Source organism: Sorex fumeus, unplaced genomic scaffold, assembly GCF_029834395.1.
Source record: "Sorex fumeus unplaced genomic scaffold, SorFum_2.1 ptg000142l, whole genome shotgun sequence".
Taxonomy (NCBI): Eukaryota; Metazoa; Chordata; class Mammalia; order Eulipotyphla; family Soricidae; genus Sorex; species Sorex fumeus.
In genome coordinates, this window is record NW_026606199.1 from 1,073,016 (window position 1) to 1,096,130 (window position 23,115).

The window sequence follows — 23,115 nt, forward strand, 5'->3', positions numbered from 1 at the left end:
CCATCAGACTAGCCAGGAACCATCAGATTAGCCAGGAACCATCAGACTAGGCAGGAACCATCAGACTAGCCAGGAACCGTCAGACTAGCCAGGAACCGTCAGACTAGCCAGGAATCATCAGATTAGCCAGGAACCGTCAGACTAGCCAGGAACCGTCAGACTAGCCAGGAACCGTCAGACTAGCCAGGAACCGTCTGACTAGTCAGGAACCGTCAGACTAGCCAGGAACCGTCAGACTAGGCAGGAACCGTCTGACTAGCCAGGAACCGTCAGATTAGCCAGGAACCGTCAGACTAGTCAGGAACCGTCAGACTAGCCAGGAACCGTCAGACTAGGCAGGAACCGTCAGACGAGCCAGGAACCGTCAGACTAGCCAGGAACCGTCAGACTAGGCAGGAACCGTCAGACTAGCCAGGAACCGTCAGACTAGCCAGGAACCGTCAGACTAGCCAGGAACCGTCAGATTAGCCAGGAACCGTCAGACTAGCCAGGAACCGTCAGACTAGCCAGGAACCGTCAGACTAGCCAGGAACCGTCAGACTAGCCAGGAACCATCAGACTAGCCAGGAACCATCAGACTAGCCAGGAACCATCAGACTAGCCAGGAACCATCAGACTAGCCAGGAACCATCAGATTAGCCAGGAACCATCAGACTAGGCAGGAACCATCAGACTAGCCAGGAACCATCAGACTAGCCAGGAACCATCAGACTAGTCAGGAACCATCAGACTTGTCAGGAACCATCAGATTAGCCAGGAACCATCAGACTTGTCAGGAACCATCAGATTAGCCAGGAACCATCAGACTAGGCAGGAACCATCAGACTAGCCAGGAACCATCAGACTAGCCAGGAACCATCAGACTAGCCAGGAACCATCAGACAAGTCAGGAACCATCAGACTAGCCAGGAACCGTCAGACTAGTCAGGAACCATCAGACTAGCCAGGAACCGTCAGATTAGCCAGGAACCGTCAGACTTGTCAGGAACCGTCAGATTAGCCAGGAACCGTCAGACTAGGCAGGAACCGTCAGACTAGCCAGGAACCGTCAGACTAGCCAGGAACCGTCAGACTAGTCAGGAACCGTCAGACTAGCCAGGAACCGTCAGATTAGCCAGGAACCGTCAGATTAGCCAGGAACCGTCAGACTAGTCAGGAACCGTCAGACTAGCCAGGAACCGTCAGACTAGGCAGGAACCGTCAGACTAGCCAGGAACCGTCAGACTAGCCAGGAACCGTCAGATTAGCCAGGAACCGTCAGACTAGCCAGGAACCGTCAGACTAGCCAGGAACCGTCAGACTAGGCAGGAACCGTCAGATTAGCCAGGAACCGTCAGATTAGCCAGGAACCGTCAGATTAGCCAGGAACCGTCAGACTAGCCAGGAACCGTCAGATTAGCCAGGAACCGTCAGACTAGGCAGGAACCGTCAGACTAGTCAGGAACCGTCAGACTAGCCAGGAACCGTCAGACTAGCCAGGAACCGTCAGATTAGCCAGGAACCGTCAGACTAGCCAGGAACCGTCAGACTAGCCAGGAACCGTCAGACTAGCCAGGAACCGTCAGACTAGCCAGGAACCGTCAGACTAGCCAGGAACCGTCAGACTAGGCAGGAATCGTCAGATTAGCCAGGAACCGTCAGATTAGCCAGGAACCGTCAGACTAGGCAGGAATCGTCAGATTAGCCAGGAACCGTCAGATTAGCCAGGAACCGTCAGACTAGCCAGGAACCGTCAGACTAGCCAGGAACCGTCAGATTAGCCAGGAACCGTCAGACTAGCCAGGAACCGTCAGACTAGGCAGGAACCGTCAGATTAGCCAGTAACCGTCAGATTAGCCAGGAACCGTCAGACTAGCCAGGAACCGTCAGACTAGTCAGGAACCGTCAGACTAGCCAGGAACCGTCAGACTAGCCAGGAACCGTCAGACTAGGCAGGAATCGTCAGATTAGCCAGGAACCGTCAGACTAGCCAGGAACCGTCAGACTAGCCAGGAACCGTCAGACTAGCCAGGAACCGTCAGACTAGGCAGGAACCGTCAGACTAGCCAGGAACCGTCAGACTAGCCAGGAACCGTCAGACTAGGCAGGAACCGTCAGACTAGCCAGGAACCGTCAGACTAGCCAGGAACCGTCAGACTAGTCAGGAACCGTCAGATTAGCCAGGAACCGTCAGACTAGGCAGGAACCGTCAGATTAGCCAGGAACCGTCAGATTAGCCAGGAACCGTCAGACTAGGCAGGAACCGCCAGACTAGCCAGGAACCGTCAGACTAGCCAGGAACCGTCAGACTAGCCAGGAACCGTCAGATTAGCCAGGAACCGTCAGACTAGTCAGGAACCGTCAGACTAGGCAGGAATCGTCAGATTACCCAGGAACCGTCAGACTAGCCAGGAACCGTCAGACTAGTCAGGAACCGTCAGACTAGCCAGGAACCGTCAGACTAGCCAGGAACCGTCAGACTAGCCAGGAACCGTCAGACTAGCCAGGAACCGTCAGACTAGCCAGGAACCGTCAGATTAGCCAGGAACCGTCAGATTAGCCAGGAACCGTCAGACTAGCCAGGAACCATCAGATTAGCCAGGAACCGTCAGACTAGGCAGGAATCATCAGATTAGCCAGGAACTGTCAGACTAGCCAGGAACCATCAGACAGTCAGTGCCTTCCTGGCTTTGGGCACAGGCATCAGCCCTGGTCGGGGGTGGGCCGAGAGGCTGGACGCCCCTCCCCCTGCTGACAAGGTCTCTTCCCCAGGAGAGCCCATAAGCAGCGAACACTTCCACCGTGCCGTCAGTGTGAATGATGAGGACTTGCTGGTTCGGATGCTTCAAGGAGGGTGAGCTCGGCCCGCAGTTGTCCTGTGGTTTCTGTCACCCCTCAGGGGCCTAGAAACGCAGGCCGAGGTGCTGGGGAAGTGACCCCGAGGGGTCAGCCGCTGTTGGGGCCCAGCCCCGCGTCCCCCAGCTGGTACCATCAGATGTGGCCCCTATTTTAAAAATTGCAAGCTATGGTTTGCCCGATTGTCTGAAAATTCTCCCACCTGTGAAGCTGACTCCAAAGTGGAACCTCCAGCCGCGGGCGTGCACCCAAGAGGACCCGCCGCTTTCGGTCACTGTCCTAGCCCAGCATCGTTTGATGCATGTGGGGGGGCTGTCACTGCCCCCAGCCCTCCACGCCCACACCTCACTGCAGATGAGACGGAGGCATCACCAGCTCCGGGCCACTCCCCAACCGGGGCCAGCACTGGCCCCGTGACACTGGCCATTGCAGGCCCTGTGGGTCGGGGCCCCGTGCAGCGGCCACTCGGACCGTCTCGGCCCATGGGAAGTGAACGGCCTGGCGGGAGTGGGGGTGGGCGGCCCCGGGCACAGGCGGGCAGTGACCCCATGTCTCCCGGCAGCAACATCCAGGTCGATGTGCCCAATAAGTTTGGCTTCACTGCCCTCATGGTCGCCGCGCAGAAAGGTTACACCAGGTACGACTCGGGGCGCCTCACCCTCACAGGACCCAAAGAGGGCAGGGGACGTGGGCTTGGGCGGTGCCCAAGGAAGAGAGGAAGCCGCTTGTGTAGACGGGCGGATGTTTCAGAGGTCCTGGGAAACGCGCGTGTGCTTGTGCGTGTGTGCGTGTCTGTGTGTGTGTGTATGTGTGCGTGTGTATGTCTGGAGCGTCTTTTAAAAATAAAGTGGGGGGTAGGAACCTGAACCCTGGCCGGGTCAGGGCCTCGTGCATTCGCGCCATGGTTCTGGCTCCATACAGAGACACGCCATCAGGCAAGCCAGTTTTTGATGTTGACATTTTGTCACGATGCCATTTTCAAAAAAGTAGAGATGACTTTTCTCTGGGTACCCTGTAAAAGTGCTCCTAGTGGTCATCAGAAGGACAGCAAATTACTTCTGATAGTCTGACCGGTGTTTTGTGGTCGTGCTTTTTTAATGAAGAATTCTTGGAAAGGGTGAAAAATCATAGCGTGGTGCTTGTATGTTTATGTGTGTGAATGTGTGCGCATGTGAATGTGCGTGCATGTGAATGTGTGTGCATGTGTGTCCACGCGCATGTGTGTGTACATGTATGCATGTGTGCGTGTGTGCTTGTCTGTGTGTGCATGTGTTCATGTGCGTTTGTGTGCATGTGTATTCGTACGTGTGCGTGTGTACGTGTGTGTCATGTGTGCATGTGTGTGTGTCATGTGTGTGCATGTGTGAAACTCTGGGACTTGGTAACGCCTGACTTAAAGCCAGTTGGAGGAAAGTGTTTTGGAGACAGGCCTCAAGTCGTGTCCTATTTCACGGGCTTCCGGCCCAGTGTGACATTCTGGTGGCTTCTTTCAGCCTTGTGAAGATCCTGCTTTCGAATGGAACAGACGTGAACATAAAGAATGGGAGTGGTAAGGACAGGTAGGCGGGAGATGCCCCCCACCCCAGGGGCCGCAGGGCTGATGCCTGGAGGCTACCTGACCCCCCCCCCCGTTTGGGGTGGCTGTTCTCGACAGCCCCGAGACTGGGTAGGTCTTACCCCAGAGAGTGAAGCTTGTGGCTTATCCGGTTGACTCCTTAGTCCCTCCTTCCCCAGGATGTTCCTGGGTTGTCTGTGTGCCAGGGCCACCTAAACGCAGCGGGTGATGAGACCCCCGAGTACCTGAGTCCCCCACCCCCGCCCCTCGGGGAGCCCCTGCCCTGCAGCCTCTGTGACACCAGCAGCAGAGGTCGTGCTCGGAAGCGACCAGGAGCCACCGAAGACAGAACCACGGGGCCAGTGCGGTATGAGAGTGGCTGGGCACTGGCTCTGCGTGCTGCCCTCCCGGAGTCAACCCCCGGCACCCCAAGTGCTTCTTTCTCTGAGCATCACCAGGAGGGACCCCTGAATGTAGAGTCAGAAGTAAGCCCTGAACACTGCCAAGTGTGGCCCCCAACCAAAATTACATCCTAACTCTCAAGGCTTCCTGCTTCAGATGGAGGAACGGTTGGTGAGGGGCCCCCACCTGTGTGTGTGGGACACAGAAAGCATCGCCCTGACCCACACCGACACTGCAGTGTCCACCCGCAGACCCGTGTCTGAGGAGAGGCACCAGCAGGTGCTGGCCACGTGTGGCCAGCCACAGCGGGAAGCAGAGAACACGCAGGTTCAAAAGGCACGTCTCCTAATAGCTCGTGGGTAATTTGGAGCGAAAACTAAAAAAGAAACGACGGTAATTTTAAAAAGGAAGAAAATAACTCGAAGAGGATGACAAAGGGAAAGAATGGAAATGAAAGTAGGAATTGGTGGAGAAAAGTGACTCAAACACCGCTGCCATCAGCTGGGCCCATTTGTGAGAAACCAAGAAGAAAGGAAAAAGGGAAAAAAAATGCACAAAAGAAGCCACCCTGGAAGGAGAACACGCGTCCCCACGGACACGAAGATTCTTGTAAGTGATGGAAATGGGTAGTTTCCCTGGGAAAACTGAAGCCACCCATCACCCTCGATCAGAAACTCAGAGACTACCCAGGTCCTTGCTGGAAGGAGCCAGTGCACCAAGTTCTACCCACCAAACCGTGCCCAGGGCCGCTAGGGCCTGAGGATGCCCGGACTCCGGGCATGCAGAAGTGCCCTTGACGGGACAACAAAGGCCTGTAGGACTCGGTACTGAGGCTACTCGGTACTGGGACACGGTGCAAAGGGCTGTGACAGCAGCTTCTGGATGCAGGAAGCTCAGGCTCAATCCCCCAGCACCGCAACGTTTGGAATCACCCCCTGAGCACCGCCCGGAGTGACTCCACCCCCCACCTCCAAATATCAGCGACCCTAGGAGGGCGTTGGCTTGGTGTCCCCAGGAGCACAGGACCCACAGCACACCCCCTGAACATCGTGAGCTAATGCGGGAAAAACGCAGTGACCCAGGCCAGGCCTGCGGTGACGACAAGCACTATGGATGGTGTCCAGGCCGGTGTTTCGGAAGAAGGATGAGCTCGAGAAGAAACGGAAGCAGGTGTGGTGCTCTTCTTGCAGGACCCCAGGGAACCTACTCGTGGAACTGGGGGAACTGAGAGGTAGGGCTTCAATAACGCAGACAGCTGCAAGGTAAAGGATTCTCCCAGTGACAGCAGCGAGTCATAAATATGACGGAAACAAAAGCGCGTGAAAAAGTTTGAGAGGAGGAAGAAATTTATAGTCGAAAGCCAGGAGAAATGGACCGGGAGATGAGATAAAGATTTAAAAATATACAGGGACATTCATCTTATAGCTGGGTGGCAAGCCTGATGTCCGCATTTATCAGTTTTTTTCCCTGAGTTCCTTACATAGGACCAGCAAAAACTTTAACTGGCGTTTTTTTTTTTCTCCCTTGGAAACATGTCAGAATAATTCCGTAATTTATCTGGAAGTAGAAATGGAGGATAACGGTTGATAAAAGTTGCCTAAAGAAGACCACGAAGGAACTCTGTTGGCAGTAACTGAAGTGCCGTAGAAAGGCATTTCGGCTTGAAGTAGTATTTATGGCTGACATACTTAGAAAACAAGAGCCAGAATGAAACAGAGCTCCTCTAAGAGACCCCAGGACATGAAGGGACTTAGCACATGGTGCCCAGACATCAGAGACAGTGAGAGGAAGATGCTGGAAAAACAGGCTGCTCAGGGCGGGGGTGGGGGTGGGGAGGGGGTCTCCGTTATATTCTGGCTTCCATAGTCAAGTACCACAACAAATTCCAGATGCTCCAAGAGTGAAGTCTAAAAACCAAAGCTGTGTGAAACGAGAAAACGGCCTGCAGATATCTATCTGGCCTTATGATACGAGAGAAGTACTACAAGATGTAGCTTAGGAAAAAACCTGAGCATTTTGCCTTTTCATTTTCATTTTTTTTTGTGGGGGGGGGTTACATCCAGTGATGTGTAGGGGTTATGCCCAGCTCATTAGTGGGGTTTGTCTCTCGGGGATCCACGGGGTGTTGGGGACCGAACTGGGTCTTCCACGGGCCAGGGAGCAGCTCCAGCCCATTCGGCCACGTCCCAGCTGGTGTTGCAGGTTTTTTTTTTTTTTTTGTTTTGCTTTTTGGGTTACAACCAGCAATGCACAAAGGTTCCTCCTGGCTCTGCACTCAGAAATCACTCCTGGCGGTGCTTGGGGGACCCTATGGGATGCTGGGAATCGAACCTGGGTCGGCTGCGTGCAAGGCAAAGGCCCTACCCGCTGTGCTGTCGCTCCAGCCCCCAGTGTTGCAGTTTTGAAAATGATAAGGGCCACGAAGATAGTCCAGTGGGTAGGGCGCTTGCATCTCTGAGCACTGAATAGGGTCCTTGAGGCCCTGCCAGGAGTGATCCCGGAGCACAGGGCCAGGAATAGGCTCTGAGCACCTCTGGACATGACCCAGAAAACCAGACCAGACCAAGCCAAGCACAAGACTTGGTTTAAAGAAGGTTAGGGTTATCTCTGATACTGGGCACCTAGCTGGTATTAATAGAAAACACCCCACACCCCAGGCACAGTGGGAAAAGAGACATTTGCACGAAGAGAATTCATGTCGAGGCATTATTATATACAAAGTATTTAGCCATGGGAAACAGTTGCGAATCTCTGCGGATTCCATTTTGTTGTTGTTGCTGTTGTCAAGTCCAAAGCCCGGGCTGGCGGCATGGACGCATGTGGAGCCAGGGCTGTTGATGCGTGTAGGAAGTCGGTAGGAGTGAGAAGGGTGGAACTGTGAGGGTGTCAGAGGTGACCCGAATGTCACCTGTCCCCGCGTTAGGGTTCCCCAGGGGAGAACCAGCGACAGGTCTCGCGCAGGAAGTGGGCGGCAGCTGTGGTGGGATTGGAAACGGTTGAAGTGCCTTAAATGTGCCTCAGAGAGGACAGCCCCGTCGGCTCCGTCACAGTCCCCGAGACCCTGTGGGGGCTGCCGGGTGGGGCAGGAGCTGGTGGGGGGGGGGGCGGTTGTCCAGGTCCAGGCTGCTGTCCAGGGCACGTGTCTTGGGGCCCTGACCCAGCAGTGCCGGTGGTTGTGGCCCTGAACATCCCCACGGGTGCCAGCCTGTCTGAGCTCACGAGTGTCACCAAATCACATGGTGTCCAGGAGCCAGGAGGCGGGCGGGGGTGGTGCCACCTCCCTGGGCAGGTGCTGGGCTGGCGAGTCCCATCCCGCTCCTCCGGGAAGCCCCAGACCCTGAGTTCCTCCGGTGGCCAGGCCCTGGGCACCCCCAGAGAGGCCCCTTGGGCATGTGTTCCCGCGAGCTGCGTGGGCTGTGGGGGAGTGGCGGCCATGTGGGGCCGGGCCAGAGTGCCCGCAGTGGGGACAGAGCTCTGGGCTCGGGGTCCTGTGCCCGGAAGTTTTCTCGGGGATATTTGGGGCCGGGGCCAAGGGCAGGGCCACTGGCCACGCTTACGTCCTTCCCGCCGTCCTTCCCGCCCCTCTCGGGTCTCTCTCCACCCAGGCTGGTCCTGGATGCCACTTTGGGGTCCCCCATGTTCGTCTCCCAACAGCAACTCTCTGGGTAGGCCGATCCATTTGTGTAGGCAGCCCCAAGTTCTAGAGTCGCCGATATCTCCCGGTGTTGTGGACGTGGCCCTGAACTTGTTGGTCTGCCTCGCAGTTCCCGTAAAGAGAAAACGCGGCATCAGCGCTCGGCACACTTCCAGCCAGCCCTTGTGATGCCCTGTGGGTTCTGTCCACGCTGGACACAGCAGCCCAGGTCTGCTTGTTTGTTTCGGGCATGCCCCGTAAATCTCTCCTCTGGAATCACGGACTCCCACTGCCACAGAAAGGTGCCCCCGTGACAGATCAGCACCCAGGAAGGTCCTGCGCCCCATTAACCTCCTCTCCAATACCTTGAGCGTCTGCCAGTGAGCTGATGACTTTATGGGGGACGCAGCAAGGGGAACGCCGAGTTCTGGTGTGTGTGCGCGCACGTGTGTGTGTGTGTATGTGTGTGTATGTGTGTGTATGTGTGTGTGGGATGAAATTTTCTGCTCAAAAAAAAAAAAAAACAACCAAGGAGGACAAAAAGACTTTCCCTCGACAACTGGGGATTTTGACCCTTTCAAGACTGAAGTTCGGAATGAAAAATCCTACCGGAAGGATCCCGCGGGCGACAGGATGGAGTTGGCTGTTTGGGGCGTAGAAGCAGATGCCTGTCCACGGCACGGCCAAGCCATGCCCCCGGCATGCTCTGAGTTGCGGGAAGATTTCAGCGGCCGCCGTCGGCGCTCGGAACGGCAGCTTTCACAACAGCAGGGCCGTGAGAACAGCTTTGCATGCCTCTGTGTGCCGGCCCAGCCGGGATCTCGCGTGTCCTTCAGTCACGGTGCTGAAAACACGGGATCTGAGGAGCTTTGGCCAATGCTCCTTTCCCGCGACCAGAGGCTCCAACTCCGAGGGGCCACGGGGTCAGCGTGGCTGCCCGTGGGTGGACGGGCCCGGGCCTTTCCCCAGCGGGGGAAGGGGGCGCTTCCAGGGCTTCGTGCCGGGGGAGGGAGCCTGAGGGCCGGCTGCGACCCTGAGCGTGGCCGTCTCCCCCTCCCGGACGCACAGCCTGATGCTTGCCTGCTACTCGGGGCACCTGGACGTGGTGAAGTGCCTGAGGAAAAACGGGGCCTCGTGGGAGGCCCGGGACCTTGGGGGCTGCACGGCGCTGCACTGGGCGGCCGACGGCGGCCACTGCCACGTCATCGAGTGGATGCTCAGTGACGGCTGCGAGGTACGGGCTGGGACGGTGGGACGGGCAGGGGGGGGTGGGGGACGGGGGGGGCGGGTGGACACCCTCTCCCGAGGTCACAGCGGGTGCGGACGGGGCGCTGACCGCAGGGAAGGCCTCGATGTCTCTGGGTGGCCTTGAGTCTGTGCACCGGGAGTAAAAGCACCCAGTGCCACGACCCCCGGGGCCTGCAGAGAAGGGTGGGGACCCCAGGGTGGGGCCAGGCCCCGGTCTTGCTCAACACGCCGGAGCTGGCCTGTACCCCCCGTGTCCCCCGTGACTGTGGCTTAAAACAAGCCCTGGTCACAGCAGGGGCCACCCCCCCCCCCCCGGGAAGAGCCCCAGGCCCCAGTGAGGCAGCACAGGGTGGCCACGTGGCCTGCGCTGGCCCCACGTCGCCCCGTGGTGACTCCGGCTGCGAGTTTCAGCAAAGCTACAGACAGACCTTCAGACTGCCCAGGGCTGTTTTGGGAGGGGCCATCGTGCCCGTGTCCAAGGCGGGGCTGCTGTGTCCCCCTTCCCGTGTCCACGCCCATGCCTGTGTCCGTGGTAGGGCCGCTCTGTGGCTTGTGTCCTCCCGTGTCCTGCCCGTGTCTGTGGCAGGGCTCTGTCAGAGGTAGCGGCATCTCCGTGTCTCTAGAAGTGGCCCCTCAGTGTGTGGAGGCGCTCGTGGCACCGGGCTCTGGCAGAGAAGGGCTCCCAGGTGACCCTCCGGGTGAGCCCCTGTGGCCCCTGCCCTGCCGCGGGCCTTGTGGCTCGCAGATCTCCGAGCCCAGGGCAGCTCCCAGGTGGCGGCTGGGAGCTGTCGGCTCTTCCAGGCCCTTCTCTCGTCTGAGCCACGGTGGATGAGGAGGGACGGGGCGTCCCTGGGGCTCCGTCTTCACACCCGCCACCCCGACCGCTCCCACTCTGGAGAGACGCTCGGGCTGGCGCCGGGTCTGACACGGGAAATGAGGAAGGGGTGCGGCAGGAGGGCGTCCGGCCGGTGGTGCCCCCCGCTCCTCCCGTCCCCGCCATCCCCGCCAGAGGTGCTGTTCTCTGCGGGCAGGTGGACAGCACGGACACAGGGTCGGGCTGGACGCCGCTCATGAGGGTCTCTGCTGTGTCTGGGAACCAGAAGGTGGCCTCTCTGCTCATCGAGGCCGGAGCCGACGTGAACATGAAGGACAAAGACGGCAAGACGCCCCTGATGGTAGGGGACGCCCGGGACCCCTCAGGGGTCCCTGGCTGGGCGGGGTCAGGAGCCCGCCCCGCCCCTCCCGCCCCTCCCGCCCGCCGGCCCCCACCCGGCTCCTCTGAGCATGGAGAAAGGGCAGCGCCTGTCCCCTCCCGCCCCCTCCTGACCCGTCGAGTCTCGTCCTGCCTGCTGGCGTCCCTCAGGGCCAGGGCAGCAGCTGTGTTCCTAGGGAGGACCATCCTGCCCCAGCCCCGGCCCCCTCCACCCGGGCCCTCGTCTCCCCTCACTGCCCAGGGGGACGCAGAGCTGAGGGCCCCGCCCACCCAGGTGGCCGTCCTGAACAACCACGAGGAGCTTGTCCAGCTGCTGCTCGACAAAGGGGCGGACGCGACCGTCAAAAATGAGGTGAGCATCCCCCCCCCCCGCCCCGTCCCTAGGGACGGGGACGGACACACACGGACGCGGACAGACACACGGACACACAGGCACATACAGAGACTCACAGGCAGATACAGACACACACACGCACGCACACACAAATGCACACTGCGGATACACACACACACGCACACACACCCACATACATCTGCACACACGCACATGCACCCTGCAGATACACACACATGCACAAACACACACCCACATACATCTGCACACACGCACATGCACACTGCAGATACACACACATGCACAAACACACACCCACATACATCTGCACACACGCACATGCACACTGCAGATACACACACATGCACAAACACACACCCACATACATCTGCACACACGCACATGCACACTGCAGATACACACACATGCACAAACACACACCCACATACATCTGCACACACGCACATGCACACTGCAGATACACACACATGCACAAACACACACCCACATACATCTGCACACACGCACATATGCACACTGCAGATGCTCACACACATATGCACACACAAGCACACACACACTCACAGACACGAGCCCACATCAGACCCTCGTCCTGTCTTCCAGTTCGGCAAAGGTGTCCTGGACATGGCCCGGGTGTTCGACAGACAGGTGGGCCGGTTTCCGCTGCTGCGGGGCGGGGGGTGGGGGGTGGGGGGGAGCGCGTCCGGCCCGCCTGGGCCCCCGGTCCACCCTCCGCCCCCTTCTCTGTGGCCCTAGAACGTGGTGTCGCTGCTGGAGGAGAGGAGGAAGCAGATGCCCAAGAAGCCGCCCCTATGCCGCCCCGGGAAGCAGGGCTCCGCCGAGGCCTAGGCCGCCCGCTGGGATTGATCAGGCCCCCCCCTGCTCTGAAATACAACCTTTAATCTTTCACCTCTCCCCTGTCGTCACTGTCGGGGACTGAGACGGCAGGTGGCGGAGCCCTGGATGGACAAGCCGCCCGCCCGCGTGACCCGCCTCGGCCTGGCCCTCCCGTCTTCCGAGCCCAGGAGCCGGGCGCTGCCCTCCCCTGTGTGGTCACTTAGGGCCTCCCGAGAGGCTCAGGGACAGGCCGTGTGTGTGCAGGAGCCCGGGGGTGGGGTGCAAGGAGCGTGTTGGAGACCCTCACCCTCCCGCTGTCCCCCCCAGGGAAGGGGGAAAAGGGGCAGCATTGAAGGGCCCGACGCCCCCACACTGCCATGCTCAGGAGAGGGTCAGCCTGAGTGGCCAGCCGCGCCCCACGGCACTTCACCGTGGCCTTTGCTGCCGCCGCCGTGGACCTCAGACCCCTTTAAAGCGGAGCCAGTCCTAGAACCTCTGAGCCCCACACTCTGTGCTCGCGACCCTCTGCCGTGGGGAGGAGGGTGCCCCGACCCGTCACCCCACGCTGCCGAGTTCCACTGTCTGCGGGGTGTGTGCGGGATACCGGCACGCATTCCGAGGGTCCCCCCTTCCTGTGCCCTCTGCACCCCACCCCTGTGCACGCCCTGCGCCCCGAGAGAAGACGTGCCTCGCCCGTGACGTGAGGAGGAGGGGACCGTCTCTGACGCAAGTCCTGGCCATGCGACGTCTGTGCTGCCGGACAGCCCGGGGCACCCCCGGCCACATGACCCATCTTCCCGAATTTGACATTTGCGTCTCAGGACTGGACCCTGGGCTTGACCAGGTGTGTCCCGGGCACCTCTGGGCACCTCGCTGGGCATTTCCACACGGCCCGCGGAGCTGCAGGCTTGGGGGCGTCGATCTCCCGGGACGGAGGGCTCTTGGCAGACCCGTGGCGTAGTGTGGGGCCTCGGGGCTGTGGGTCCTTCCCTTCCTCCCACGTGGCTTTCGATGCTGGATTAACTTGTGTTTGTGGAAGCAATTCATGATTTTCTTCGACTTTCCTTAATTTATCCGATTTATTTTCATTTCCCCCAGGTTTATTTTGATGTTTTTTTTTTTCTGTAACTTTGTTTGGTTAAATATTAAATCTGTTACTTTTGACATTCTTTTTTATTATTATTATTAACTTGTACACCTAGGGCTATGGGTTTCTGTTCTTGCAGGAGGCAGCGTTTTAGCCGGTGGTCTCTTTTGAGGGGGAGGGGTTTGGGGCCACACCCGGCGGAGCTCAGGGCTTACTCCTGGCTCTGTGCTCAGGTGAGTGGGGCTTGGGGCGGGGGGGGGGACTAAGGGTCACCGGGTCAGCCGAGTGAGTCCAGGCAAGCGCGTGCCTGGATATGGTTCCGTCCTTGTCCGGAAAGGCTGGGTCCTGTTTTCCTAATGCCGGAGGGACTCAGATGCTGCATCTCTGTCCCCTCACCTGTCCCCTGGCTGTTCCGGGCTCCTGGCTGTCTTCGACCACACCGTGGTGGGCACGCACTCACCTCTGCCCTGTGCTTCAGTGTTTTATATTCTCTGCATGGACGCCGAGCAGTGAGACTGCGGATCAGTCGGAAAGTCTATTTTAAGGTCTCGGGGTTCCCGGCCCCCACGGCCCTGTCGGCTCGCGGCATTTCTGCTCCCCAGGTGTGTTTCGATCTGCATTTCTCTGCTAAGCCGTGAGCACTTTGTCGCGTGCCCGTGGCTGTCTCTCTGTCTCTGGAGGTGTAAAATGGTGGCTCTTTAACATACAAATTTCTCAGGCCCATGTCAGGCTGTTGTACACTCGGGAGAGGGCTCGTAAGAGGCACCTGCTTGGGGGGGTCTTGTTCCAGGAGTCTGAGGGGCTGCCGGTACAAGTGATTTCATTTGTTAGATCATCTGCAACTGCCTTTGGCTCCAGGATTAATTAATCACATTTAATTAATTAATTACATTTGGAGGGCACTGCTGTTTTTTTTTTCTAGTTTCAATGTGTTACGGTTTTTTTTTTTTTGTTTAAGAATTTCTGCCTTTTGGAATTTGAGTTTGACTGTGTGACTTTGTGTACAGAAATTTATTTTCAGGAGCCCGTAGCATGAATGATCGTCTGCATTTTTGAAGTGTCCATTGATGTGTGCTAATTGGATCTAGAATATTTGTGATGTTTGATTTTCTCTATGAACACATTTTTTTCCTGTCTGTAGCTGGAGGGGGGTGGGGCTTAAAAATAAAGACTCCTTGCAACACTTCTGTAAGTCCATCTTTTGGGGGTATTTTTTCCAGTTGGAGGGATAATATGTACTTTTGAAAAGTTATAAATCCAGAATGCTCAGCATTGTTTAGGGTTTTTTTTTTTTTTTTTTGCTTTTTGGGTCACACCCGGCTTTGCACAGGGGTTACTCCTGGCTCTGCGCTCAGGAATTACTCCTGGTGGTGCTCAGGGGACCATATGGGATGCTGGGAATCGAACCCGGGTTGGCCGCGTGCAAGGCAAACACCCTCCCCGCTGTGCTATCACTCCAGCCCCCAGCATTGTTTAGTTTTTTTTTCCTTTTGGGTAAGTTGGATAAAGGTTTTGATTCCTGTTTGCCTCCTCTCTTTTGTAAGTAAGGTACCTTTTAAAATTTTAAATAGGGGCTGGAGCGATAGCACAGCAGGTAGGGCGTTTGCCTTGCATGCGGCCGACCCGGGTTCGATTCCCAGCATCCCATAGAGTCCCCCGAGCACCGCCAGGAGTTAATTCCTGAGTGCAGAGCCAGGAGGAACCCCTGAGCATTGCCGGGTGTGACCCCAAAAAACAAATAAATAAAATTTTAAATAGGTCACACATTCACATTTCCCCCCCAAAGAAAGTCCAGTGTCCCCCTTCACCCCCCCCCCACTCCTGCCCTGTCCACTATCCGATCAACTGTCACTTCTGCAGATGAGTGACCCCCCTCCCTGCCCTTTGCCCATGCCCAGGCACAGGGCGACTTTCCGCTACCCCAACCCCCGGGTTTCTTCTGCACCCATCTGTCCTGGGTGAGGGCCCGGAGAGACAGGAGACGCCTCCTCCCCCCTGGCGAGGGCCAGTGACTGAGACCGCTGCTCGGGACTGTATGCCGTTTATTGGATATAATATTCGTAACAATGACTTTCCCCTACAGAAACAGTCAGCCGTGTTTTCCTGTAGAAGCCGAACAGAGAAACGCGTACAAAGGTGACCGCGGTGGCCTCCCGGGCCACGGGAAAGAGGCCGAGACCCCGGCCTGCTCGCGGGAGGGCAGCTCGGGCCGGCCAGCACCCGCCATGGGGGAGCCCCGCGAACCTCCGGGCCTCACGGCTGAGATGCTCCTGACATGTGTGGTGGGGAGGGGACGCTGGACCGAGGGCGGAGGGCGGGGAGGAGGAAGACAAGCTGAGAGCGGCCGGCACTGCCCGCTCACTCCAAGCTGACCCGGACTGCTGACGGCTGTCGGGCCAGTGGGGCTGGTGGCCACTGTGTTTCATGGGACTGGACAGTGTGACTGATGGTCACTGTGTTTCATGGGACTGGACAGTGTGACTGATGGTCACTGTGTTTCATGGGACTGGACAGTGTGACTGATGGCCACTGTATGACTGGACAGTGTGACTATGATGGTCACTGTGTATAGTATGAGTGGTCACTGTGACTGGTGGTCACTGTGTTTAGTGTGACTGGTGGTCGTGGTACTTCCCCCCAGTTCTGCTGGTGAGGTCACTTCCTTAAGAAAGTCAGGGGGCGCCTTCCTGGGACCTCCTGAGGCACAGAGGGGGCTGGGTGTCCCCGACCCACTGGGCAGCGGGCAGGAGGCTGGGCACTGCGGTGACTGCATAGATAAAGGTCTCGGGGCGGCGGCTGCGGGAAGCTGTGCTACGGCTCTGGAGACGTGGGGTCGGGGGCCCGTCCTGGTGTGGGGGCGAGGCTGGGTGAGCGGGAGCCCCCTGGGTCCGGGTCCAGGGAGGCCACGGAGGCTCAGCCCCAGCGAGCGGCCTGTCCCCAGCCGCGGGACGCCACGGGGTGGCGTGAAGGGCAGCAGTGCTGGCTCTGTGCCGGAGGCCGGGGGGACAGTCTCTGGGCGCGCCTGCTGGCCCCGGGCTTCCCGCAGGAAAAGGCCAGCGGGCGGGGCGGGGCGGGTCTCGTTGGCTCAGCATGCTTCGTAAACTTGGGGGTGCTGGGGCCTCCCGGGCAGTACCGTGGGACCCCGGCTCCTGAGAAGGGCCTGAGTGTGTTCGCTCTGGGGGACGCGGGGTTGCGTGGACAGTGGCCTCCGGCCTGAGAATTCCTGACTCTACAGAAGGCCAGGGTGGCAGCTGACCAGTCCCGGACCAGTCCCCCGGGCTCTGAGCAGACGCCTCAGGAGGCCTACAGCAGGGGGCGCTGTGAGACCCCAGGCCTCGGCTGCGCCAGGGGCCAGGTGCTGCTCCGAGCACTGGAAGGCACAGGTGGGAGATGGTATCCCGGGAGGGGCACGCAGCCTCGTGGCTGGGGGCCTGGGAGCCCGTGTGGTGTCTGTCTCTCTGTCTGTCTGAGCCCAGGGGAGCCGGGTGAAGGCTGCATCCGGGTGAAGGACACGGGGCCAAGTTGTGGCCCTGAGGGGCTGGGTCCCAGAAACTATGCTCGTGGGCTCACTCCCTGGGCCCCGTGTTTGCTCGTGGCCATCACCGGCCGAGCGGCTGGCCGTACCCCTGCCCGGGATGGCACTTCGTGGATGGGGCACCAGCCAGGCGAACTTCCTCCCCACATTCTAGAAGCTTCACAGGCCTGCTGTGAAGTGCTCAGTGGGAAGGATGGAGACAGGACACCAACCTGAACTGACAGGGGCAGTTGGGTCTCTGTCCACCGAGGCCCACAGATGGCCACTCCAGCGGTCACTGCCTGCCCTCGGGGTCAGGTTTGCCAGCCTGGGGTGTCCTGACTAAGTTTTCCAAAGTTGGGTCTGGCCACGAGAGGAGATTTTTATCGAGAGAATGGGCCACGGGATTTGGTGTCTGACCCACATGTGAACAGTTAACGGCCAGGCCAGGGCTCCCGTCTCTGTTCGAACCCCGGCACCCGGCACCCGTACTCTGGGGCTGCATATCCCCTGAAGGTGTGGGCGGCTTCTGGAGGCTCCGCTTTTCCCTGACTGCAGGGTACGGGGGTCGGAGCTCTGGCCCGAGTCTCTGAGGAGTAGCTGGGAGTGAGGGGCGGCGCAGGGGGTCGGCTCCCGCCTGGCCCTGGCTGAGATCGGGGGCGGCTCCCGGGGTCCCGGGCCGGCTCAAGCCTCCACTGATAGTCTCGGCGCAGGGCCCAGCTCGTCTCGTGCCCTCTGGACGAGAAGCCTCGCGCCTCCCAGGAACGCCTCTGACCGCACACCAGCCGCAGCCAGCGTCCCGCATAAATTAATAATTTACAAGTACCTGAGCAGGTCGACCGAGCACCATAGCACAGCACCGACAGGGCGGCAGCTCAGAGTTCCCGAGAGAAGGGGGTGGGGGTGGGCGGTAGAACAGTCAGAGTCGGTAGGAACGGCCACTCTGGGGGAGCTGCGGCTAGTGCAAACTGGTCTGGGGGCGGTCCAGGCCGGCAGGTGGCGTCTCACTTGCCGGAGGCCGGGGCGGGTCGTGGCATGTGGGGAGGGTGTTTGGGGGCAGGTCTGCACCGGGAGAAAGGGAAGAACAACTGTTAGACGCCCCGGGAACCACTCCCTGTCGCGACTGCCAGGTTCAAGTGGCTCTGCGGGAAGGGGTCACGCGGTTCCCCGAGTTTCCTGCTCGCTCGGGACAAAGTGGGCAAAGGAAGCAGTGGGCACTCCAGCCCCCTCCACAGAAGCCAGCCCCTCCAGGAGACTCCCACGTGGAAGGTAGAAATCTGACCGACGGCAGCAACATGGGCTTTGTACAGGGGCTGGGGGGCAGGTTCCAGCCCAGCACTGCTGGGGGCATATGACCCCCCCCCCATGGCCTCCAAAGTTGGCTGACGGTTCTCGGGCCCTACGCCCAGGGTGCGTCTCGCACGGATCCCGTGCTGGTCTCACCATTGCCACCCGCATCTAGGGAGCGTCAGGTGGGAGAGCTTCTCCCCCATCCCCGGGAAAGACCAGACCAGCCGAAACAGCAGCACCTGTGGGGGCGGGCAGGGCCAGCTCACGCCCTCTGGCTCTCGGGGGCCACCACCAGGGACGTTTCCTTTGCAAGTTGTTCTCCAAGCAGCCGGGAATGAGAAAGCAGTTCCCCAGCCCGCCTAACACCGTCGCCGTCCCCTGCATTAAATATTCTCTGCTCTCCCAGGATGGGAGATGTGTGCTGAAAGCCGACCCTAGACCGAACATGATGGCCACTCAGTGCCTCCTTTGCAAACCACAGCACCCCAAAGGGGGTTGAAAACAAAAGGGAATGCCCTGCCACAGGGGTGGGGTGGGATGGGAGGGATACTGGGAGCATTGGAGGTGGAGAATGGGCACTGGTGGAGGGATGGGTATTGGATCACCGTATAAACTGAAACCCAAGCACAAAAAATTCTAAGTCTACAACTGTACCTCATGGTGTTTCACTAACAAAAATTAAAAAAAAAAACCAACAAAACATTCTCTGCTCTGCCGGGGAGGAGCCTCGGGAACGACCGTGCACGGCTTCTCCTTGGGAGTGGACCAGAGCTGAGCCGTGAGGCCGGGTGGACAGTCCCCACATGTCCCTGGCAGGGGGACCCTGGGAGGGGCTGCGGGGGGAGGAGGAGGAGCCCAGGCTGGAGGTGCCTCCTTGTACAGACACTGCAGCACCCACCTCAGGCCTGGGAGCCTCGGGGAGGGTTGGACCCTTCATGTCTGTGGGTGGGTGTGAGGCCCCACGTCAGCCCACCCCTTCCCCTTGAGGGATGGAGCCCCTGAGCTGGCTCAGCATTGCCCCCTGGTGGCTGACCTCGCTGTGCTCCTGCAGGTGCAGGGCAGGGCTCGCTCCACACTGCCCCCGGGTGGCCGATATCTGCTCTCACACCTAGTTCCCAACCGTGCAGGATGGAGGGCCTGAACTGCCACCCTGGGGTCCTCATGGGGGCATGAACCGTAAGGCTGGGGGCAGCTCCTGGCAGAGTTTCAGGGGTTCGGCTGGAATATGCCTGCGTGATGCTCACCTGACGGGAGGCTGCTGGAGCCCCAAATCCGCAGGGCCCCGGGGCCTGGCCGCAGCACTGCTGAGCCGGCCTGGCTTGCTCAGAGGGTCCGCAGGTAGCGGTTTCCGTGGGGGGCTTGGCTTCCGGGCTCCCTGCAAGAAAGCAGAGATTCAGATCTCCTCGGGCTGTGGCCAGAGAATAAAGGACAGGGTGTGGCCTTGGCCTGCGGATGAAAGAGAATCTCCCCAAAATAAAGACGAAACCAAGCAGGGCAGGGTGCAGGGCGCCTCCTGGTACGAGGCAGTGTGAGAGAAACACAGTCAAGCAGACAGAGGATGGAATCCGTGAGCCGGAAGGCAGGACGTGCACAAACGGTTCTGGTGGAAGACGGGGAAGCCAATGTAAATAAAAACGAGACCAAGAGACTGCCCCCACAAAGCAAACGGGCGCCCCAGCAGGGGCTGGAGCCTATTCGAAGAAAGAAACAGACCAAACACCCCAGTAGTGGAGCTCACAGCACACCTGGCCACTTGGGTGCACAGAGACCCACTCTCAGCGGTGAGACCACCAGACAGAGATGAGATTAAGGTTCCCACGGCAAAGCAAGAGGCTCCTGCAGTGCCCACCAGGCCCCCATCAGCGTCTCTGCAGGACCCGTGCGGGGCAGGAGAGAAGGCAGCACACAGCGAGATCCTCAGGCAAAACCTCCAGCCGAGACCTCTCTCTCCACTGACAGCCCGGCACGGCACACTGCCTGAAGTCTAAAACACGAAAGCCTCTCCTGCGAGGACTTCAGGTCTCAAAGAGAATCAAGTGCTGAAGGATGAAATCGCAAGGCAGAAGGGAAGGACTGAAGGCACACCGTAGCTGTACGTTGCTTAATACGCACGCCATAAAGGACTCAGGTGAAGGGGAGAAAAGTGATGCTCTGGGCCACGGGGCAGGTATGAAACAAAGGGGTCACTGTTCTGCTAACCAGGCATTTAACTTCCAAACAAGGCGGCTGGAGACACAGCAGGCACCGTATTGGCAAAGGGGAGAACATGCAACCCAACAGAGACAGCACCACATTCCCGCCTGCCTGGAGAACGGACCCAAGGCCCTCGTGGCCCTTCTAGAACCTTCTTCAGCCAGGTTCCCCACTCCTGCGTGCTGCAACTCGGCCCTTCCAGGGGCTTCTGCCTCCGACTCTTGCCCTGCTTGTCAGCATGGCCCTTCCAAGAGGAAAAAAATTCTGGACAAGATCGATTGGAACATGAGAACGTCCCGAGACTGGCAACATGACAGCTTCACCCGGACGGCCCCACCCGCGGCCTCGGAGCTGGGTGAGAAACAGGTGGGACATGAAGGACCTGGGGGGCGTCAGGGCCTCACACAGGCTGGCCACAGCTGGCATGCACTCCCTGCGCCCCTGCCCTGCCCAACACCCAACACCCCCTCTCTCCACCCACTCCCCATGTTTCCCCCTCCCCCTCCATCCTCCTACCATCTCCCTCACCCGTCTCCATCATCCCTCTGTCCCTCTGTCTCTCTACTCCTCCACACATCATCTGTTCCTCCTTCTCCACATAGCCCTCCACCCTCTATCCCTCCACCTTCCATCTATCCCAACATCCCATATATTCCCCTAGCACCGCCAGGAGTATTTCCCGAGTGCAGAGCCAGGAAAACCCCTGAGCATCACCAGGTACGACCCAAAAAGTCAAAGTCAATTTTTTTTTAAAAGAAATGCCTATAAAGTGCTTAGCTCAAAAAGACCAGCTACACAATAGCACTCAATAAATGCCTATTATTTTATAACAATTCAAGCACAGCTAAAAGGAAAACCACACACACACACACACACACACACACACACACACACGTGTCCATTTATACCCCATCTGCCTATCAGAGCCAGAGTGGGAAGGCATTAATGTCAGAACTAGGGTGGGCGGGTATTCTCTGAGGTCCGTTGGCCCTTCCAGGAGAGCCTCTGAGTCAGCAAAGACCAGTCCAAGAGAAGGACCCGCTCGTCCTTTGTTGCTTCCTTCATTCCACCAAACCACCTGGGTTGTGAGCGCCGAACTCAGGCTCCTGGTTACCGAGGGCTTAAAAGCACCAACTAACAAGACCGGAACCCACCACAGCACTCAGCCAGCCATCTCGGCCAAACGGCATTTCTGGGTCCCAAACGCCTAGCCCCGAGCAGCACACGGCCTGTGCTGTGTCACCCCAGAGCCAGCTAAGAACTGGGTGCCCAGGGGTGGCAGCAGACACTGGCCTTTCATTGGCTCAGGACCGACCACCTTTTCTAGACATTTTCTGGGGCTGGAAATTCCATTTCTTAGCTGTGACGCGGAACAGGCATTCAACTCAATGGGAAGAACACAGTCATCCAAGTAGGTTCGACTGCCCCAAATCTTTCAGTTGGCTCCGTGCTAGGAACCCACCCCAGGGAGATGATCCAGGCTGACTCCCCGCCCAGGCTAGAACACAAGAGCCAGCAGTGAATGCCCCTGGGAGCCTGGTATCATGGCATTTTAGACTCTCAGGTGGGGCGGCAGGACCCCGGTCTGAACGGACGGTGGCCGGGCAGGCAAGGGCTGAGCTGGGAACGGCCACAAGACACTACCACCTCCTCCTCTTTGCAGCGTCTCCTGCCCACTGGCGAGTTGGGGAACAGCGTCTTTCTCTGTGGCTCTGAGGCTGCCTCGGAGGAGAGGGCGTGGAGGGCAACCAGAGGTTCCTGGCCCGGGCGAGTGTCTGGACCCCAGGAGACCTGAAGGGACCTTCTGGCAACCGGAGTCTCCGGTACTTGCTGTCTTTCTCTGACTGGGAAGGCGGTAAAGGGGTCTAGTTGCCCCCTGCCCACCTGCTTCTCCGCACGGGCAGGTCAATGAGGAGACACAGACTCGGGGGCTTTGGGGGGGCCGCTGGCCAAGCTCTGGCTCGGAGGGGTGAGGGTGGGGCCCAGGTGGGCAGAGCGCAGGGACCCTCCCTCCTAAGGCAGCTGGCAACTCCCGAGTTGTGTGGCCAAACCGGGGTATTGGCTCAAACGCCACCCTCCTGCAGGGCTGTCTGTCCTTGGGTGTGTCCTTGGCCATGGGTGCTGGGAACACTCAGGCAGACGGGGGCTGGCAGTGAGAAGTGGGCTGCTTCCTGCTGTTTAAGGGGTGATGTTTCCTCTGTTTCATAAACCAGAACAAAGCCCACTGGGGGGCTCAGTGGGCAAGAGAACCTGGGGGTAACCCCCCTAGAGGCAGCCCTGCAGGAAGGAGAAAAGGCGCCCCAAGGAGAAACCAGGTCCCACGGCCGACGGGGACTGTCCAAGCCACATGGAGCATCACTCAAGGCAGAAGCAAAGGCTCGGGTAAGGGCCTTGGGATCTCTGGGGAAGGGGCTTGCAGGGTCCAGCACGTCTGAGATTCACAGGCAGATTTTGAGTGTGGGTCAAAATTTCCGGCACTGTCTGGGTGTCAAGCGCCCCTGTTTGGTACGAGTCTGTAGTTTCTTCGAAATGTCTGAGAACGCCGAAATATGATTCTTAACAAATGATTTCGGGCAGCGTTTCCTGTGGATGGAAGTCTTCGCAGGGTCCAGAGCCGCCTCTTACGGCCAGAGTCTGGGGAAGGCCGAGGACGTGTCCATTGACTTCCACCCACAGAACCCAGGACAGATCGGGAAAGCAGACGCAGATGCGCTGCCAACTACACGGACAGGGAGTCCCAAGGCGCACCTCAGCCGCCACGGACGGGGGCCAGGCCTTGGCCACATGAAAGGAACACGGCGGAGAAGTCACAGCAGATCAAGACGTTTAGCAAAACTGGAATTATTCTTATACCAATCAAGGGAAATTCAAAGGAAAAAAAAATTAGGCAAAGTGTTCCAAATACATTACTGGAAACGGGGAAGCATTCTTCCTCTATTAAGAAAACAAGGT

The 23,115-nt window shown here is 58.7% G+C and overlaps 2 protein-coding genes across 2 annotated transcripts in view; one reads left to right on the forward strand and one right to left on the reverse strand.

Moving 5' to 3' along the window:
• Positions 1-12,118, forward strand: part of FANK1 (fibronectin type III and ankyrin repeat domains 1) — a 71,368-nt gene extending 59,250 nt beyond the window's left edge. The window contains exons 5-12 of the mRNA XM_056106719.1: positions 2,752-2,833; positions 3,398-3,472; positions 4,329-4,394; positions 9,495-9,660; positions 10,706-10,849; positions 11,162-11,239; positions 11,846-11,890; positions 11,999-12,118. Of these exons, the coding sequence (XP_055962694.1) occupies positions 2,752-2,833; positions 3,398-3,472; positions 4,329-4,394; positions 9,495-9,660; positions 10,706-10,849; positions 11,162-11,239; positions 11,846-11,890; positions 11,999-12,091 (749 nt within the window). The 3' untranslated portion in view covers positions 12,092-12,118. The remainder of the gene's footprint in view (positions 1-2,751; positions 2,834-3,397; positions 3,473-4,328; positions 4,395-9,494; positions 9,661-10,705; positions 10,850-11,161; positions 11,240-11,845; positions 11,891-11,998) is intronic.
• A 5,516-nt stretch (positions 12,119-17,634) lies between these two features.
• Positions 17,635-23,115, reverse strand: part of ADAM12 (ADAM metallopeptidase domain 12) — a 244,387-nt gene continuing 238,906 nt past the window's right edge. Inside the window, exons 22-23 of the mRNA XM_056106700.1 lie at positions 19,215-19,345; positions 17,635-17,742 (exon numbers count right to left, since the gene is read on the reverse strand). Coding sequence (XP_055962675.1) covers positions 17,685-17,742; positions 19,215-19,345 — 189 coding nt within the window. The 3' untranslated portion in view covers positions 17,635-17,684. The remainder of the gene's footprint in view (positions 17,743-19,214; positions 19,346-23,115) is intronic.